The 15,671-nt window shown below is 49.7% G+C and overlaps 1 protein-coding gene across 11 annotated transcripts in view; it reads right to left on the bottom strand.

Moving 5' to 3' along the window:
• Positions 1-15,671, bottom strand: part of ripor3 (RIPOR family member 3) — a 318,117-nt gene that overhangs the window by 108,930 nt on the left and 193,516 nt on the right. For all 11 annotated transcript variants that reach the window (XR_005461375.1, XM_038803147.1, XM_038803155.1 and 8 more), the window contains one exon: positions 15,240-15,283. Coding sequence is in view for 10 of the 11 variants with exons in the window: in XM_038803147.1 (XP_038659075.1) it covers positions 15,240-15,283 (44 nt within the window). In the remaining variant the exon portion in view is untranslated. The remainder of the gene's footprint in view (positions 1-15,239; positions 15,284-15,671) is intronic.

The following is a 15,671-nucleotide window of genomic DNA, read 5'->3' as shown; positions in this document are numbered from 1 at the left end:
CTTACCCGACCGTGTGTTCCTGACGACCGTGCATTCCTGTCGTCCATCACGATTGGGTTCTACACTGGCGACGAGGGTAAAGTGGAGCTGCTGCAGCTGCCGTGTGTCTTACCGCCGGCCCACTTCATCCTTCACTCCGGATGGGGAGATGCCACACACTGGGAAACTCGACCAATTCGACGCAGGTATCAATGACTGGGCCCAATATATAGAACAAGTGCAATATTTCTTTCCGTCGAACAGGATCATTGGAGATGAAAGGCAAATCCATTATCTTGCTGGTGGCGGTTGGGATATCCACCTATGGGCTCATCAAGAGCCTCACGGGCAGACCGGACTCCAAGCCTTTTGCCACATTAGTGGCCCTGTCAAGGTGCAGGTTAACCCACAGCTCCTGATAATGGTGCACCAGGTCTGGTTCCACACAGCCTCACAAGCCCACCGGCATGACCGCCGACCGACTGCTCCAAAACCCGAACGATGTGAGCTGCCGCAAAGCGAGAACGACTGCAGGACACAAGGCAGTTGCTATGGCGCACCAAGGTGCGACCAGGAGGATTCCCTAGAAACAGAAAGCCAAGAAGGTGGCTATGGGCCGTGAGCTCTGCACTGCAAACAGGGCCAAGACTCCGGAAAAGCCCAGGAGGGCCCGATTCCCTGCCGGAACCCAGGCGTTACCGCCCCCCAGAGGCCGGGCATTTTATGTGCATGACCAGGAGGAAGGGAACCAGAAATTACACTGCGTTACTGCCCCAAGAGCTGCGCCCATCTGAATTGCATTGAGTGAGTGAACACCCCATTGACATGAAGCTCGATAGCGGACCAGCAGTCTCAGTAATCGGACTACAAAATGACAGTGAACCGGGTCTCTCGTCTGGATCGTTACCCAGTCCCACACATTGAAGACCTCAGCGGTGGTACCATATTCACGAAGCGCGACATGAGCCACGCATACCTGCAGCTGGTCATAGACCCGGACTCTCGGAAGTACATGACGGTAAACACCCACAGAGGGTTGTATGAATACACCTGGCTGCCTTTTGTGATTTCATCGGCCTGTGCAATTTTCCAATCCGGATGGCCATACACCGAGATGATATGATCATCACCGGGGCCTCGGAAAAGGAATACTTGGAGAACCTGGCTGAAGTCCTCCACAGGATTTTCCACTGGCCGGCATCTGTCTCCGCAGGGAGAAATACGTTTTTAACGCCCCTGAGGCCATCTATCTGGGATAGCGGGTCGATAAAAGGGGCTTCACCCGGTGGAAGACAAGATGCGGGCCATCCGGCAGGCTCCAAACCCTAAAGACCCAACCGATCTGCGTTCCCTTTCGGGCGTAATAAACTACTGTGGAAAATTCGTCTCCAACTTGGACACACTGCTTAGTCCACTCCACAACTAACTAAAAAAAAGGGCACCTGTGGGAATGGAACCCCCCGCACCTGAAGGCATTCCAAGAGGTAAAGAGGTAGTTGTCCTCCTAGAAGCTATTGACACGCCAACCCAGAAAAGCCGCTTCTCCTGAATGTAACGCTTTCTCCCTGTGGCCTGGTAGCCATTCTCACACATCGGATGCCGACGGGTCAGAGAAACTGATAGTATTTGCGTCGCGTACACTGGCAGACGCCGGGCGGAACTATGGCCAAATTGAGAAGGTGGGCCTGGCAATGGTATTTGGTGTCTCAAAATTCTACCAGTATGTCTACGGCCACACATTTACAGTCTATATGCACCACAATCCATCACTTGGACTATTCAAGGAGGATCGAGTGATTCCCCCGATCGCATCTGCCAGGGACCAGGGATGGTCATTACTCCTGGCTGCACACAAATACATACTAGAACACTACCCAGGCACGTGGTTCCCACATGCCGATGCAATGAGCCGCCTGCCTCCATCACTGAAGTAGTAGTGGCCTTCCACTTTATGGATTCTTTGCTGGTCTCAGCAGCTCTCACAAAAGAATGGACCCAGATGGACCCACAGCTATTCAGGGTCCAACACATGGTCCAGTATGGGGGCCAGCACAGAGCTTTTCCCGAGAACTTGTGGGCCTATACCTCAATGCTCTCGGAGCTGAGCATGGAAGATGCCGTCCTATTGTGGAGGATATGGTGGTCATCCTGGAACGTAGTCGCGCGCCTTTATTGCAAGACCTCCACAATGGACACCCAGGAGTGTCCAAGATGAAGATACTCACCCGCAGCGATTACGGGTGGCCCACGATCGACTCAGACATTGAGAAGGTGGCCAATGCTGCGGCCCATGCCAAGAGAACCAAAAAGCCATGTCAGCTGCACCAGTACACCCATGGGAATGGCCGGCAAAACTGTGGGCCCGCGTTCACGTAAACGTCGCTGGCCCATTTCTAGGAGCAACATTCCTCGTGATGATGGACGCCCACTCAAAGATGGCTCATGGTTCACAAGGTGCAGACCATGACAGTAGACAACAGTAGACAGGTTGCAGGGGTTCCTAAGGATAGTGTCATCGGCATAACCATTTTCAGCTGCTTCATCAATGACCTCCCTTCCATCATAGTGGGGGTGTTGCGGATGACTGTACAATGTGCAGCACCATTCGCAGCTCCTCAGATAATGAAGCAGTCCGTGTTCAAATGCAGCAACACCTGGACAATATCCAGACTTGGGCTGACAAGTGGAAAGTTACATTTGTGCTACACAAGTGCCAGGGAATGACCATCTCCTATAAGAGAGGTTCGAACCATTGGCCCTTGACATTCAATGGCACTATCATCACTGAATCCCCTGCAGTCAACATCCTGGGGGTTATCATTGATAAGAAACTGAACTGGACTAGCGATATTAATACTGTGGCTACCAGGGCACGACAAAGCAGCTCACTTGATTACTCCTCCTTCCACAAACATGCAAATCCTCCACCACCAACAAACAGTGGCAGCCACGTGTACCATCTACAAGTGGCTGGATTCTCCGCTTACCGACGGCAAAATCGCGTCCGCGCCAGGGCAGGGAATCATTTCCACGTATGGAATCGGGACCGGCGCCGTTCCTCTATTCTCTGGACCCGGAAAAGCAGCGGACCCGGGAAGTATGCCGCGCCACGTATCCCCCACCATTGCTTGAGGCCTGGTTTGCTATTCTTCGCCCCGACCGGCCTAAGTCCCGATGGAGTATTTCAGACATGGTCCCAGCCGTTTGTGAAACTTGCGAGGCGGTTGCGGAGTCAGTCCGGGTCGGGTAAGCGGCAGATCGGGGGCACTATTTCCGCAGTTCAGCTCCGCGGTCTGAGTTCGCCATGGAGCACGGCGCGACCGTTGGAGGCCGCCACCATGCGCATGGGGGGGCCTCTGACCCAGAAGTGCGGGGGCCCATATCTGCAGCAAAAGCTGCGAGCTCCATACCAGCTGCCTGTTAGCCCCCAGCAAGGCTGTGAATCTGTGGCCTTTTGACACCAGTTTTTCTGGCGTAAAAAGCCAGTTTTCATGGCAGCGTGGGGACATAGGGCGGGATTCTCCGACCCCACGCAGGGTCGGAGAATCGGCCGGCAGCGGCGTTATTCCCACTCCCGCAGGGTTTTTAAATCTCTGACCGGCCAAAAACTGGCGCTGTGCAAATCCCGCCGGCAGCCTCTGAAAACAGCTGGCGCCGCCGGGATTTAATTTTTTTTTTAGTTTCCACAAATCTCCGAAGTCCCACCGACGTGGCCACGGGTCACGTCGGCGAAAATCACAGTTGCTTTAAAACGGCGTCAACCATTGATGATGGTTGACGCCGGTCAGTGTGGGGGGGGGGTTGCGGCATCGGGGGGGGGGGGGGGGTGTTGCGGCATCGGGGGGGGGGGGGGGGGTTGCGGCATCGGGGGGGTGGGTTGCGGCATCGGGGGGGGGTGGGTTGCGGCATCGGGGGGGTGGGTTGCGGCATCGGGGGGGGGTGGGTGGGTTGCGGCATCGGGGGGGTGGGTTGCGACATCGGGGAGGGGTGGGTTGCGGCATCGGGGGGCGGGTTGCGGCATCGGGGGGGTGGGTTGCGGCATCGGGGGGTGGGTTGCGGCAGTGGGGGGTGGGTTGCGGCATCGGGGGGGGCATTGGGGGGTTGCGGCATCGGGGGGGGTTGCGGCATCGGGGGGGCATCGGGGGGCTTGCGGCATCGGGGGGGGGTTTGGGTGCAGCGGCGTACAGAGGGGGGGGGGGCGACGGTGCGTTGGCCCCGGGCATCCGTCGCCCCCCCTCTCTGCACGCCGCTGCCCCCAAACCCCCCCCCGATGCCGCAACCCCCCTCGATACCGCAACCCCCCCAATGCCCCCCCCCGATGCCGCAACCCACCCCCCGATGCCGCAACCCACCCCCCCCCGATGCCGCAACCCACCCCCCACCCCCCGATGCCGCAACCCACCCCCCCCCCCCCCCCCCCCCCCCCCAAACGCCGGGTCAGTCTCTCCTCCTCCTCCTCCTCCTCCTCCAAAAAACGCCGGGTCTCACCACTTCCGCAGCTGGTGAAACTGACGCGTATCGCGTCAGTCAGCTGCTGGCCCCTCCGGGAACGGAGAATCGCCGCCTAAAAGAAGGCCCCCACGCCGGAGTCATCTACACCAATTTTGCTCGCCGGAAATCGGCGTTACGACGGTCTGCAGAGAATTTCACCCATAGTCACTGAATCGGAGAATTAAGTCCCAAATGCATTGCAGTAACTAACCAAGGTTCCTTGGACAGCACCTTCCAAAACCACAACCAGTGTCTCGAGAAGGACAAGAGCCACATATATCTGGGAACCCCACCACCTGGAGGCTCCCCTCCAAGTCACTCACCACCCTGATTTGGAAATATATCACCGTTCCTTCAGTGTAGTTGGGGCAAAATCCTGGAACTCTGTCCCAAACAGCAGAGTGGATGTGCTTACACCTTAAGGACGGCAGCGGTTGAAGAAGGCAACTCACCACCACCTTCTGAAGGGCAACTAGAGACGGGCAATAAAGGCTGGCCTAGCCAGCGATGCCCAGGTCCCATAAATGAATTTTTAAAAGAGGCTGCAACACACTTTTAGCACCCATGGCATACCTGAACTGCTGGTGTCGGATAACGGGGTCGCATTCACCAGCAACGAAATTCGACATTTTCAGACCAGCCCGTACCACCCAGCATTGAATGGTTTGGCCGAGAGGGCGGTCCAAACTTTCAATGAGGGCGATGAAAAAGCTGACCACAGGGTCCTGGGAGACGAGACTGGCCTGGTTTCTATTTCGCTACCGGATGACAAACCATGCCACCACGGGTATGGGGCCAGCAGAGATGCTCATGCGATGTCGGCTCCAGACACGCCTCAGCCTGGTCATCCCGGACATCAGTGCTCCGGTCCACCACCAGCAGGACCGCTCTGAGATGGACGCAGATCGATGCTCGCAACGGTGCAAGACAGGTCCAGTTTCATATTTGGTCCGGACGCAGGGACATGAAGCAAGCTGTCACCTGGATCACATCCTCCACCGTTACCTGCGCTGGATTTGAAGAGAAAAGATCCACTGCAGTGTGTTCTGTACCTGTACATATACCAGCCTTTGCCTTTCGTTAATAAACCCCTATGTTAGCACTGGAAGCCTCCAGAGAATTGCTTGAGCCATCACAGTTAGGCAACTCCAGCTTGCATCTGGACTTCTGTCGGCGACCTAGAAATTGTGCTCATTTCCAAAAATGAGTCCTTAATTTGTCACCATCACAGATGATCCACATTTGCATGAAAGGTTCTACAACAGCCAAACATGGCATACAATGATGTGAGCACAGATCACTCACTCATTAGCAATGCCCCCAATACTAAGAAATATCTTGTTCTTGTCTTGCTGACACATAAAAATACACTTCCCTTTCCAACAAACATGATGGTTAATTAAAAAGTGCAACTTTCTCTAATAAATGTAAAGAAATGCCATATAAACATAAAAGCCTCACACATATATTTAAAATTCCCTGATTTCCTCTAAGTTGCATTCACTCATTCGGACATAATCATTCAAATTGTCATAATAATGCATTTATTATTTAGAAGTAATTTCTGTTCCAAGTAATCTTACATGAAGAAAATTAGGTTATTCTCCAGTGCTGTGTACAAAATAGTACAATTGAAGGAGTCATCTTGAAAAGCAATCTCACAGCTTTATTTACTTGGAACAAAGTCAGGTAAGACACAAAAGATTTGTAACCATTCAAATGTGTTACAAAGAACAAAGAACAAAGAAAAGTACAGCACAGGAAAAAGCTCTTCGGCCCTCCAAGCCCGTGCCGACGATGCTGCCCGACTAAACTACAATCTTCTACACTTCCTGGGTCCGTATCCCTCTATTCCCATCCTATTCATGTATTTGTCAAAATGCCCCTTAAATGTCACTATCGTCCCTGCTTCCACCACCTCCTCCGGCAGCGAGTTCCAGGCACCCACTACTCTCTGTGTAAAAAAACTTGCCTCGTACATCTACTCTATACCTTGCCCCTCGCACCTTAAATCTATGCCCCCTATTCTACCCTGGGGAAAAGCCTCTGACTATCCATTCTGTCTATGCCCCTCATAATTTTGTAGACCTCTATCAGGTCGCCCCTCAACCTCCGTCGTTCCAGTGAGAAAAAAACGAGTTTATTCAACCGCTCCTCATAGCTAATGCCTTCCATACCAGGCAACAAGCTGGTAAATCTCTTCTGCACCCTCTCTAAAGCCTCCACATCCTTCTGGTAGTGTGGTGACCAGAATTGAACACTATACTCCAACTGTGGCCTAACTAAGATTCCATACAGCTGCAACATGACTTGCCAATTCTTATACTCAATGTCCCGGCCAATGAAGGCAAGCATGCCATATGCCTTCTTGACTATCTTCTCCACCTGTGTTGCCCCTTTCAGGGACCTGTGGACCTGTACACCTAGATCTCTCTGACTGTCAATACTCTTGAGGGTTCGACCATTCACTGTATATTCCCTACCTGCATTAGACCTTCCAAAATGCATTACCTCACATTTGTCCGGATTAAACTCTAACCTGCCATCTCTCCGCCCAAGTCTCCAACCGATCTAAATCCTGCTGTATCCTCTGACAGTCCTCATCGCTATCCGCAATTCCACCAACCTTTGTGTCATCTGCAAACTTACTAATCAGACCAGTTACATTTTCCTCCAAATCATTTATATATACTACAAACAGCAAAGGTCCCAGCACTGATCCCTGCGGAACACCACTAATGACAGCCCTCCAATTAGAAAAGCACCCTTCCATTGCTACTCTCTGCCTTCTATGACTTAGCCAGTTCTGTATCCACCTTGCCAGCTCACCCCTGTTCCCGTTTGACTTCACCTTTTGTACCAGTCTACCATGTGGGACCTTGTCAAAGGCCTTACTGAAGTCCATATAGACAACATCCACTGCCCTACCTGCATCAATCATCTTTGAGACCTCTTCAAAAAACTCTATCAAGTTAGTGAGACACGATCTCCCCTTCACAAAACCATGCTGCCTCTCACTAATACGTCTATTTGCTTCCAAATGGGAGTAGATCCTGTCTCGAAGAATTCTCTCCAGTAATTTCCCTACCACTGATGTAAGGCTCACCGGCCTGTAGTTCCCTCGATTATCCTTCCTACCCTTTTTAAACAATGGAACAACATTGGCTATTCTCCAGTCCTCCGGGACATCACCTGAAGACAGTGAGGATCCAAAGATTTCTGCCAAGGCCTCAGCAATTTCCTCTCTAGCCTCCTTCAGTATTCTGGGGTAGATCCCATTAGGCCCTGGGGACTTATCTACCTTAATATTTTTCAAGACGCCCAACAACTCATCTTTTTGGATCTCAATGTGACCCAGGCTATCTACACACCCTTCTCCAGACTCAACATCCACCAATTCCATCTCTTTGGTGAATACTGATGCAAAGTATTCATTTAGTACCTCGCCCATTTCCTCTGGCTCCACACATAGATTCCTTGCCTATCCTTCAGTAGGCCAACCCTTTCCCTGGCTACCCTCTTGCTTTTTATGTATGTGTAAAAAGCCTTGGGATTTTCCTTAACCCTCTTTGCCAATTACTTTTCGTGACCCCTTCGAGCCCTCGTGACTCCTTGCTTAAGTTCCTTCCTACTTTTCTTATATTCCACACAGGCTTCGTCTGTTCCTAGCCTTCTAGCCCTGACAAATGCCTCCTTTTTCTTTTTGACGAGGCCTACAATATCTCTCGTTATCTAAGGTTCCCGAAATTTGCCGTATTTATCCTTCTGCCTCACAGGAACATGCCGGTCCTGAATTCCTTTAAATTGACACTTGAAAGCCTCCCACGTGTCAGATGTTGATTTACCCTCAAACATTCGCCCCCAATCTAGGTTCTTCAGTTCCCGCCTAATATTGTTATAATTAGCCTTCCCCCAATTTAGCACATTCACCCTAAGACCACTCTTATCCTTGTCCACCAGCACTTTAAAACTTACTGAATTGTGGTCACTGTTCCCGAAATGTTGTGTGAATTGCAGTCAGATAATTTGGTCACAATATGTGTTTTGAAGAAATATGCATATCTATTTCCACAAAACACAAACACTATAGTCCATACAAAAACTATCTTATTTTTGTAACAAACAGCATAACTGTCCCCAATATATAAAGTAATAGAAACTGCACACTGTCGCCTGGCTAATGTTTGAAAAGTAGCTCAGGACTTCTGTTGCCAGACACAAAACTTAAAACATAGAACTTTGCAGCTGCTGGCTGCAGTACTGACACTGGACTGCTTTCCTCAGGCAAGCATACCCACATAAATAGCTGAAGTGAGCTGGGAAACTAGATCAATAAAGAAGCAGTGGCAGATATTTATGGGGATATTCCAAAATACTGAGAATAAGTATATTCCTACTATAAAGAATAATTCTAAAGGAAGTGTCGTGTATTTGGAGAATGACGCTCAGAAACACTCGATCAACGAATGTAACTTTATTGTGGTTTGTTCGCTTCTGATTCCTGCTCTTCACATTTTCCCTCCCCTTAATTTAAATGTTCTCAAAACAAGTTCAACATGAACAATCAATAGGTTAGTCACGATTATAAATTCAGGCAGTTTGGAGGTCATTGTTCTCAAAACAATTGACAGCGAACGTCTGGCGTTTTCATCTTCACACTGATGGGAACCTCTGCCGTTTTCATCTTCACACTGACATCAGTGGTTTAACCAATGTTGACATGGGAATTGGAGGTTGTCTCTGCACCTGAACAGAGAGTGAGGCGTTGACATCCTCAACGGCGTCTGGTGGTGTAGGAGGTCGCAGGAAAGTGCTGACTTGGTGAAGCTGAACCTGAATTCTCAACAGGCTCCAATTTTAGCGGATCTGTTTTTCCATCCAGTAACTGGCCTGCATGTCTCCTCCAGATAATGTCAACTGAGGTCTGGACAGCATAAGGCACAGGTCCAGTTTTAGCAAGGACTGTGGTCGGAACCCATATCTCCCCTGAGGAGTAATTCCAAGCCAAGACTCCATGTACCTGGTGGAAAACTCTGAGCTTTGCCTTGCTTTCATACCGTTCCACTTGTGCTTGTTGTTGTTATTACTGCACAATCTCCTTGGTTTTTGGACTTTTTAGAAGATCAAATACAGAACCCAGCTGCCTTTTTATCATGATTAATTCAGGATAGATCTTGGTCAAGGCAAGTGTGGTGTTCCGATACACTAGTGAGAATTTGTTGAGGCGTTGGATAAGTGACCCTTATTCTTTGGTTGTTTTCAAAGCATGTTTCATGGTTTGGATGAAGATTTCTGTTGATCCACTAGTGGCAGGGTGATATGGTGCAGATGCAATGTGCTAAATGCTGTTTTATTGGCGGAAGTTCTCAAATTCCTGAGAGATAAATTGAGGCTCATTGTCGCTCATCCGCTGTTCTGGAAATCCAACGCGACTAAACACTTCTCCCAGCTTCTTGGTGGTCTTCTCAGATGAGGTAGATATAATCACAGTGACCTCTGGTCATTTTGTGTGAGCGTCAACAGTTCCGAAACATATGTGTCAATCGAAAGGTACTGAAAAATCCACCTGTACACATTGCAAAGCCTCTTCCGGTCACTCCCATGGATGTAGGGCTACTAAGGTTGGCAAGTTTCTTACCCTTGCACAGGAAGAACATGTTCTAGCTTTTTCTTTGATTTCAGCATCAAGTCCAGGCCACCAGAAATAACTTCTTACTATTGCCTTCATGCATACGACTCCGCAGTGGCCTTCATGTAGTTTCTCTAACACCCATTTCCTCAATGGTGGCAGAGTAATCACTCTGAGCTCCCCTAGAAGGCACCCTGACTGAATTGACAGCTCATTCTCTTGGAGTAGGAGGGTTTCAGGCAAGGTGTTAATCCTGAAGTCTTTCCTTGTAAAACCATGTCCATCACCTTCTGAGCATACAGGGTCATTCTGAGTGTGTTTTCTCACTTGCATCGATATGACTGGTGTGTTGTCTACTTGTTTAAAGTAGAAAATATTCCCTTTCAAGCAGTCTGAAGAGCTGACAGGTAATGGCAATCTTAAAAGTCTATCTGCATTACCATGTAAACTACACAGGTGTATTTAATGGTGTAGGTATGTGCAGTCAGGAGCAATGGCCATCTTTGTACCCTTTTTGCAGGTTAATCAAGAGAAAGACATTAGAGTATGAGAGGAAGCTAGTTAGAAATGTAAAAATGGGCGGCAAGAGATTCTACCATATTTAAAAAGGAAAGAGTAATTAATTTTGTCTTCTTGAAAATGAGAATGGGGAGTTAATGGTAGATATTAAGGAAATGGCATATAAAATTAACTTATATATTGCTTCTGTCTCCACTGTAGATGATACAAAAACATCCCAGTAATAGCTCGAAATCAGGAAGTGGAAGGAAGAGAGGAACTTAATGAAATTACATTCACTAGGGAAGCAGTACTGAGCAAACTAATGGAGCTGTGGGCTGGTAAATCTCTGGGTCCAGATGGACTTCATCCTCGAGCCTTAACAGAGGTGGCGAATGAGGTAGTAGATGTGTTGGTGTTAATTTTCCAAAATTCACTAGATTTTGGAAAGATTCCAACAGACTGGAAAGTAGCAAATATAGACCTCCTATTCAAGAATAGAGAGAGGCAGAAAACAGGAAACTATAGGCCAGTTAGCTTGATGTTTGTCATGGGGAAAGTGTTAGAATCGATCGTTACAGAGGTGATAGCTGGGCACTTAGAAAAGCTCATGGTGATTTGGAAGAGTCAGCATGGTTTTGTGAAAGGGAAAGCATGTTTGGCCAATTTATTAGAGTTCTTTGAATGAGTAACATGTGCTGTGGATAAAGAAGAGCCTGTAGACATTCAGTACTTCAATTTCCAGAAGGTATTTGATGAGGTGCCACATCAAAGGTTATTGCAGAAAGGAAGCTCATGGTCTGGGGTAATATATTAGCCTGGATAGAAGATTGGTTGGCTGGCAGAGTATGCATGAATGGGTCTTTGTCTGATTGGCAGGGTCTGTGCTGGGGCCTCAACTTTTTACAATTTACATCAATGACTTAGAGGATGGAATATAAAAGTAAAGAGATTATGCTAGGGGGATTCAAAGGGTATAGGAGATATGAAGGAAAGTGGAATTGAGACCTCAGCCATGATCCTACTAAATAGCAGAGTAAGTTTGAGGGGCCGGATTTCTGGTCACCACACTTCAGGCAAGGTATAAAAACCTAAAAAAAGGGACAGGAGAAGTTTTCCAGCATATTTCTAGGGATGAGAGACTTCAGTTATGAGGAGATGTTACAAAAGGTTGTTCTCCTTGGCGGGTAAATAAGTTAAAACTCTTGTATAAGGTCTGCGCTGGTTCTTTCAAAGAGCAATCCAATTAATCTAACTCCTGCTCTCTCCCCATATTCCTGCAATAGTTTTTCCTTTGAGTATTTATCCAATTCTCTTTTGAAAGCTATTAATGGAACTGTTTTCACCACCTCTGATTGTTTTGCTAATCACCTTACATTGGGCCCTCTGGTTATTGATATTTCAGCCATTGGAATGGTTCTCTTTATTTACTCTATTTTTTACTCTATAATTTTTAAACATATATCAATTCTCCTTTTACCTCCTCCTCTGCTAACAAAAACAATCCCAGCTTCTTCAGTCTATCAAGTCTCCTGAGAATGGAAGTGTGGATCAGACAATCGGGAAGTCTGTGTCAAAGGAATGTCAGTTGTCCACTGAGCACTCATTCTCCCTTTCTGTCTGCAGGGGAAAATGGTTCACAACATTCAAGGATGAGTGGTGGAATGCCGGGCATATGGGCAACACGGTAGCGCAGTGGGTAGCACTGTTGCTTCACAGCTCCAGGGTCCCAGGTTGGATAACCGGCTTGGGTCACTGCCTGTGTGTCTGCGTGGGTTTCCTCCGGGTGCTCCAGTTTCAGTCACTAAAGGCCCATCACTGCGAGCTGCCTCAAACCTTCTTAAGGCAAGTGCTGACTTTTAAATGCCAAATTGGTCCAGACGTGTTCATGAGGGTTCAGATGTTCAACCAGCAACTTCTCTGAGGATTCAAAATATCAAGCTGAAGGTGGAAGGCTGCAGGAGGTACTGCTGGTTGGCAAGAGTCTGTGCTGCAGAGGCAGAGGGGAAAGCAGGGAGGAGAGAAATGAAGAGGTGGGGAGGTTGTGTAGGTCTAGAGGGCTTAGGGTCAGTTGGAGTGGTACAGGAAAGTGGTACCGCAAGATTTTATCATTTTTAATTTTGCCCCTTTGCGAGTTGTCGAACATGAAGGCAACCGATCTTTGATCGGTGATGAGGGTGAACCTCCTACCTGCGAGGTAGTGCCTCCAGTGCCGTACGGCTTCCACAATGGCTTGAGCTTCCTTTTCGACTGAGGAGTGTTGAAGTTCCGAAGTGGACAGGGTTCGGGAGAAGAAGGCAACTGGTCTCCCTGCCTGATTTAGTGTGGCGGCGAGAGCGACCTCGGAGGCGTCGCTCTCCACCTGAAAGGGGACGGATTCATCCACCGCCTGCATGGCGGCTTTGGCGATGTCCTCCTTGATGCAGTTGAAGGCCTGGCGGGCCTCAGCTGACAGTGGGAAGAGTGTGGTCTTAAATAGTGGGCGGGCTTTGTCCGCATGCTGGGGGACCCACTGGGCGTAATACAAGAAGAATCCCAGGCACCTCTTGAGGGCACTGGGACAATGAGGGAGAGGGAGTTGTAAGAGCAACTTCCGGTCCGGGTCGGGGCCCAGGACTCCGTTTTCCACGACATAGCCGAGGATGGCTAGCCTGGTAGTACGGAAAACGCATGTCTCCGTATTGTAGGTGAGATTGAGTTTCTGGGCGGTTTGGAGGAATCAGTGGAGGTTGGCGTCGTGGTCCTGCTGATCATGGCCGCATATGGTGACATTGTCCAAGTACGGAAACGTGGCACGCAGCCCGTACTGGTCCACCATTCGGGCCATTGTTCGTTGGAACACCGAGACCCCATTCGTGACGCCAAAGGGGACCCGGAGGAAGTGGAAGAGGCGGCCATCTGCCTCGAATGCTGTGTAGTGGCGGTCCTCTGGGCGGATTGGGAGCTGGTGGTAAGCAGACATCAGATCCACCGTGGAGAATATGCGGTACTGGGCGATCTGATTGACCATGTCTGCAATTCTGGGGAGGGGGTACGCATAGAGGTACGTGAACCGGTTAATGGTTTGGCTATAATCAACCACCATCCGGAATATTTCCCAGGTCTTGACGACCACCACCTGAGCTCTCGAGGGGCTGTTACTGGTCTCTATGACTCCCTCACGTAGGAGCCGCTGGACTTCGGCTCTAATAAATACCCTGTCCTGCAGGCTATACCGCCTGCTGCGAGTGGCTACGGGTTTGTAATTAGCAATGAGATTAGCGAAGAGTGGAGGGGGGTCAATTTTTAGAGTCGCTAGACTGCAGATAGTGAGTGGAGGTAGGTGTCCGCCGAAGCTGAGTGTGAGGCTCTTGAGATTACATTGGAAATCGAGCCCGAGTAAGAGTAGTGCGCAGAGGTCGGGGAGTACATACAGCTGGAAATTAGAGTAGCTGGCACCCCGAATCGTTTGGGGCGTGACGGTGTCCCTTGTATGTGGACCGAATGCGAGCCCGAGGCGAGGGAGATAGTTTGCCGTGCAGGGAAGTTAGGGAGCGAACAGAGTCTTGCCAGGTCAGGATGTATGAAGTTCTCGGTGCTCCCGGAGTCGAAGAGGCATGGTGTCTTGTACCCGTTGATTTTAACGGACAATCACGAGCTCTGGAGGTGTTTCGGACGCGACTGGTCCAACATGACGGCGTTGAGTTGCGGGTAGTCGGCGGCTCGATCAGCAGTGCTGGAGTGGCCCCGGCATGACTGTCCGCTGAGGTCGTAGTTGTTGTGGTGAGGTTCGGTTGATGGCCAAGATGGCGGCCCCCGTTGATCGCACGTGGCGGGTGATGAAGAAGATGGCATCCAAGATGGCCGCCCCCGTGGTTTGCACGTGACAGGAAGCGAGGAAGATGGCGCCCAAGATGGCGGCCCCCATGACTCGCACATGGCCGGCCGCGTGGCGGAGGATTGCCAAGATGGCGGCCCCCATGAGCTGCACGTGTTGGGCAGAGGCGGCGTCGGCAGACACGCTGCAGCATTACGGGGTCTGCGGGCCTGCGAGTTTGGGAGGCGAGTGCTTTGGGCTGCGGGGGAGTTAGAAAGTTTCGATTTTGCCAGGCATACTCGGGCATAGTGTCCTTTGCAACCGCAGCTGCTGCAGGTCGCGTTGTGGGCCAGGCAGTGCTGCCGTGGGCGTTAGGGCTGGCCACAAAAATGGCACACTGGTGCTCCATAGTGGGTTGGCGGCCGCGCGGCGCAGGCCTGGGGCAGTCGCTGGTCGGGGGCCCACGATGGGGTCGCTTGGTCCGCGGGGAATGAGTTCAGACTGCGGAACGTGACCTCCATAGTCGTTGCTAACCCTACCGTGTCCTCCAAGTTCTGGCCCCTTTCTCAAGTAATAGCTGGCCCACATAGTTAGACCTGAGCCCTGAACATCCAAAAGTGCTTCAAAGCCAAAAGGACATGACCTGCAGTTTTTTAAAAAAACTTTAATTTATCAAAGTCACATCCAAAATTTGAACTATACAAAAGGCCTCTACAAAGGGATATTTCTTACTGGCATTTTACATTTATTTGTTGTTACCTCAGTAAAAATTAATTATTAGTGCTACTCTTGGAAAGAGTAAACCATGAAAAAATATAATGGATGCGTGATGGAGTAAAATCTTACCTCATAATGATCTCCTGGGCATAAACGAGCAAAACCAAACAAACCTAAAAATACACAGGGGAAAGCTAGTTAGTATTCAGAGTAAAAAACAGTTCCGATCACATATTTGCTGGGTACACCAATGCATGTATCACCATTTATTACCATAGTTAACATAAGAAAGACAGAGTTACATTTCGCTTGCACCTTTCACGACATCTGAACATCCAAAAGTGCTTCAAAGCCAATAAGTGTGTTGCAAGGCATGGAAACGTGGCATCAAAGTTGTGCATGGCAATGTCCCAGAAACAAGGATCCTGCGCAGACATAATTATCATAGAATCATAGAATTTACAGTACAGAAGGAGGCCATTCGGCCCATTGAGTCTGCACAAGCCCTTGGAAAGAGCACCCAACCCAGGCCCAGATCTCCACCCTATCCCCATAACCCAG

This window comes from Scyliorhinus canicula, chromosome 7, assembly GCF_902713615.1.
Source record: "Scyliorhinus canicula chromosome 7, sScyCan1.1, whole genome shotgun sequence".
Lineage (NCBI taxonomy): Eukaryota > Metazoa > Chordata > Chondrichthyes > Carcharhiniformes > Scyliorhinidae > Scyliorhinus > Scyliorhinus canicula.
Note: the sequence above shows the minus strand (reverse complement) of the source record. Positions and strands in the feature narration are given on the sequence as shown.